Consider the following 4,548-nt stretch of genomic DNA (forward strand, 5'->3'; position numbering starts at 1 on the left):
ACTCATAGAAATCGGAATGAGCAAGGACTTTGGTAACGTTAATTAAATGCCAGTCATGTTAGAGGGCAAGGTTTTTTCCCTGGGGTATGGATTTAGGAAGGGCCCTCACCTTTCTGACACAGCTGTGAGCCTAGAGCAGAGAACATTTTGCAACAGTGAGTGGAAATTAATTTGGGTGAAACAAAACAAACCTCTGGGTTGTAAGGGAGGAACAGAGCCTGCGTCCTGCCCTGGAGCTCCTCACTTGGTGTCTACCTGCATCCCCCACCTACCTCACAGGGCTGTTGTGAGGCTTAACTGGCAAAAACACTCGGGCTGGGCAGAGGGGCACTGCGGCATCTGTAGCACTAACACTATTAAAGCAAGCAGAGTGACAGATGTTGCCTGTGCTTTCTTGTGGTGGCATCTCCCTCACCACTCCCCCATCCTCCCAAACTGTTGTGAGGCATTTGCCAGTCGCTCACTGGCCAGTTTTGACTCCCAGCTTTGAGGGAAGAGGCTGGAACCGAGCAGTCAGCCTCTGCGGGACGGCTGAGCACAGGGTTTGAGTTGCCAACAGCAGCACCCTGCTCTGGGAGCCACCCTGAGTCACTAGAGACCCCCGCTCTGTGGCCACAGGATCAACCCTTCACTTGGAAAAATGTTTGTGTAAGTCTGGGGTTGTATCAAAGTAGCTCCTGTTTGTGCTGAAATGCAGCCTGGTGGCATCAGCAGGGGCCCTCTATCCCCATGCGCTCTCAGCTTTGCCCCACAGGTCAGAGCCAAGAGGAGGGCTGAGCAGTGACATAATGGTTTGGGTTTGATCTGGAACCAGCTCCCCCAGGGTGGTGCAGCCCCCAAAGCAAGAACATGAATGCGGAGCTGACTCTGGGGCCTCTGATTTTGTGACTCTGAAACAGGGACTGGGGAGGGGAGAGGCTCTGGCTGGCTTGTTCTGTGGGTCAGCGCACACACCTTGAGCCCTGCCTCTGGGAATGAGGAGCAGAACCTGCCTGCTTCTCCACTGCAGTTCAGGCACCTGTGGCTCTACCAGCCCATCCAGGACTTTTGTTCTTGGCAGAAAGGAAGCCTGGTGACAGAGAAAAGGCTGTGAGACTGCCAGCAGCAGGCCAAATCCCTCCTTCAGCCATGCAGGGCCTCTCCTGCTGGAAGGAGAGGAGGAGTCACCTTGCACTGGGCTGGCCTCGCTGCAGAAATACACACTGGGGTTAACATCAGGATCTTGGGAAGATAATTCTATAACCAGCCAAATCCTTTCATCTGCCCCCACCCGCAGGCTGGCAGTAGCTGCAGGGCCCCACGTTTCCTCTGGCAGGAGGGACAGTCGTGCCCACCCAGGAACGACACCCAAGCAGATCTGTGACTCGGCATTGCAGCCCAGCAGGGCAGGAGCTGTGGCACCAGCCTGCACTGCAGCCCGAGTGACAATGAGCTGTCTCTTGGGAGCTGCCTTTTTGTTTTGTTTTTAAACACTCTAGACTTGCAGTACTGGCAGTGCCAGGCACTGGTCAGGGGGCTCTGGACTATCAGGTAAGAGGTGAAGGGACCCAAGCAGATCTGTGACTCGGCATTGCAGCCCAGCAGGGCAGGAGCTGTGGCACCAGCCTGCACTGCAGCCCGAGTGACAATGAGCTGTCTCTTGGGAGCTGCCTTTTTGTTTTGTTTTTAAACACTCTAGACTTGCAGTACTGGCAGTGCCAGGCACTGGTCAGGGGGCTCTGGACTATCAGGTAAGAGGTGAAGGGACCAGAGAGCCAAGAGCCGTGTTGTGCACTTCACAGAGGATATTCACAATCCAGTCAAGACCACTGTCCCTTCAAAGACCAGCACCTCTGTTGTATTGCAACACCCCAATGTCCTGCCTGAGGGGAATGTCCTTCTGGGGCACTCCCAGGCGGACCTGCAAGGAAGACTCACACCCAGGAGCCTGGGCAGCTCACAGCAATCCCAGCACGAGGCACACGCTGGTGAGCGGGGCCAGTCCAGTAGCACCCAAGTCTGGGAAGCAGCAAAAGGTGATTTCCTCTCCCTGCTTCAAGGCTGTCAGCTCTGACTCTGCATGTTTTAATAAAAAACCAAGGCCTTGGAGAGGTAAGGAGTGAACAGAGACCTGGCCCACATGGCCAGGCAGCTTCACGGCACCCCCGGGGTGGTCACGTCCTTGTCCCAGTCCTCTCAGCTTGGCAGAGGAAAGCTGGCCCCTGGTCACAGCAGGATGGAGCCTATGTTTGAAATAGCTCCTTCAGGGTCTGTCTTGTAGAGCATGAAGTGGCCCTGCACCTGGGCAGCGCTGATCTGTTTGGAGACTGCCAGTGCCTGCTCCGCAAACCGCTGGGCGGCAGCTGGAGGCTGCTCGAGGAACATGCAGGCAGGCTGCCAGCGGGAGCAGTGGCCCACGTACTGCTTGAGATCCACGCGGCCGGGGCGCACCAGAGCTGGGTCCAGCCTGTCAAGACACAGGGATGCCTTCAAAACTTGTCTCTGCAGGGTGGGTCCCACAGGAAGCCCCCCTCTATGCTAGCACAGCTGCACGGTGCAGTGCACTGTGGTAAAGGTGAGGAATAGGCTTGCCCCTGCAGGGCTGAGGGGGCAAGTCAACCCAACTTGAGATCCACGCGGCCGGGGCGCACCAGAGCTGGGTCCAGCCTGTCAAGACACAGGGATGCCTTCAAAACTTGTCTCTGCAGGGTGGGTCCCACAGGAAGCCCCCCTCTATGCTAGCACAGCTGCACGGTGCAGTGCACTGTGGTAAAGGTGAGGAATAGGCTTGCCCCTGCAGGGCTGAGGGGGCAAGTCAACCCAAAAGAAGCAAGAAAGCTGGCAAAGGGCTGGCTCTGGAGGAGGACAAGCATGTCCTGGCAAAAAAGCTCTGCTCATCTCCATCCCATGAGCACCTCTTAGTCTGGAGTGAGCCAAGCCCGCCACAGGGCAGCGTCTGGCCAGGTACCATCAGCCCAGGCTGCACCCTGCCAACCCAATGGGCTGCACGCGGGGCCAGCATTTCCCTCGCAGCACAGCCACAACCCCAAAAGCTGCAGATCCCCATGGGCAGGAAGCTGGTACCACTGCTGAAGGGCACAACTATGGTCTGAACAGCAAGGAAGCACCTGAGGATCCAGCAAAAGGGATCCTGATTAGCAGTCAAGGGATTTGCATCCCAAGGGAGGATTCAGAAAACCTGAACCCCAAGTCTTCATGCTGGAGGATGCAAATAGCCCCCATAAAGCCCATCAAAAGGGAGCAAGGTTTTCCCAGGCTACCCTCCCTGTTCCCTCCCAGAGGGCAGCTCTGACCTGTCCACATAGTTGGTGGTCATGAAGACAATCCTGGCTTCTGTGGAGGCCACACCATCCAGCGCATTGAGGAGGCCGCTGAAGGTCAGGCGCCCCATGCCTTGGTACACAGCCGGGTCTGGGGACAGAGGTGTCTGAGATCACATCCACTGGCCACTAAGCCCATGCAGTCTTGAGGGCCACCTCCCTATCACCTGAGGCTTAAGCCAAGCTCCCCACTCACTTAAGCCAAGCCCCCCACTCTCTCCTTGCCCCGAGGCTGACACTCTGCCTCTCCCTGGCTGGCAGCACATTCACCTCCCCTACCCACCTGCACCCCTAGGAACCCAAAAAAAAGAATGAGAGGGAAAGCCACCTCCTCCCTCATGCTGAAAATACCTAAGCAGGAGAAGTGTCTTTACCTGAAGATAAAAGACGCAAATTTTCCTTTATATAGCCTAGCCAAAACTGGGCAAGGCTCAGCTTGGGCCCTGAGACCCCAGAAAGCTGTGGCAGAGCAGCCCAGAGTCCAAACTTTTCCCCAGCACAGCTGGCAAACCTCCCTCCCTCCCTCCCTCCCGCTGGGCCAGGATTGGGAACACCACTCACTCTCAGCAGCGAGGTCCCGGCTGACGAAGGCAGCGTCCACGTCCTCCAGCAGGATGATGCTCTGCTGCGGTGCCACGCTCAGGAGGTGATTGAGCCGGTCATCCGAGAGGCTGCGGTCGCTGAGGCTCAGCAGGCAGATACTGTACTGCAGCTCCCCAGCCAGGGCTGTGCTGGGAACGACACAAACCACAGCGGGGAGTCACTGCGAGAAAGCCTGGAGCAGAGGAAGAACCAGATCTCCCTGCCCAGCAGCAGGGGATAGATAGGGCAGAGGCATCCTCCCGCAGTGGGGATCGGATACACAGGGTGGGTGGGAGCCGCTGCTCAGGCCGCTGGGCAGAGCGAGGGCACAGGGGGCTCCTCACCTTGACCTGTAACGGTGTCAGCAATGCGATCGCTTACAGCAGGCACCCTGCAGGAGGCACAGCCGCTCCTGCATTCCAAACCCAAACCCGTCCACACCCTCTCACCAGAGATGCTGCATCCCAGAGCAGGCAGCTGGCAGGAAAACTGCTGCCAGACAGCTGGCAATACTCACATGAAGCTGCTTTTCCCACAGCCAGGAGGACCGTACAGCAGGTAGCCTCTTCGGTAGGGGATCCCTAGGAAGACAGTGTCCCTTTAGGAACCAGCTGGGTTGCTCTGAGCTCCCTCCCCCGAGAGCTGT

The 4,548-nt window shown here is 57.4% G+C and overlaps 1 protein-coding gene across 1 annotated transcript in view; it reads right to left on the reverse strand.

Moving 5' to 3' along the window:
* Window positions 1-2,090: 2,090 nt before the first annotated feature.
* Window positions 2,091-4,548, reverse strand: part of BCS1L (BCS1 ubiquinol-cytochrome c reductase complex chaperone) — a 3,887-nt gene continuing 1,429 nt past the window's right edge. Inside the window, exons 4-7 of the mRNA XM_010174168.1 lie at window positions 4,420-4,483; window positions 3,882-4,051; window positions 3,294-3,411; window positions 2,091-2,446 (exon numbers count right to left, since the gene is read on the reverse strand). Coding sequence (XP_010172470.1) covers window positions 2,206-2,446; window positions 3,294-3,411; window positions 3,882-4,051; window positions 4,420-4,483 — 593 coding nt within the window. The 3' untranslated portion in view covers window positions 2,091-2,205. The remainder of the gene's footprint in view (window positions 2,447-3,293; window positions 3,412-3,881; window positions 4,052-4,419; window positions 4,484-4,548) is intronic.

Source organism: Antrostomus carolinensis, unplaced genomic scaffold, assembly GCF_000700745.2.
Source record: "Antrostomus carolinensis isolate BGI_N321 unplaced genomic scaffold, ASM70074v2 scaffold35528, whole genome shotgun sequence".
In the NCBI taxonomy this organism is placed as follows: domain Eukaryota; kingdom Metazoa; phylum Chordata; class Aves; order Caprimulgiformes; family Caprimulgidae; genus Antrostomus; species Antrostomus carolinensis.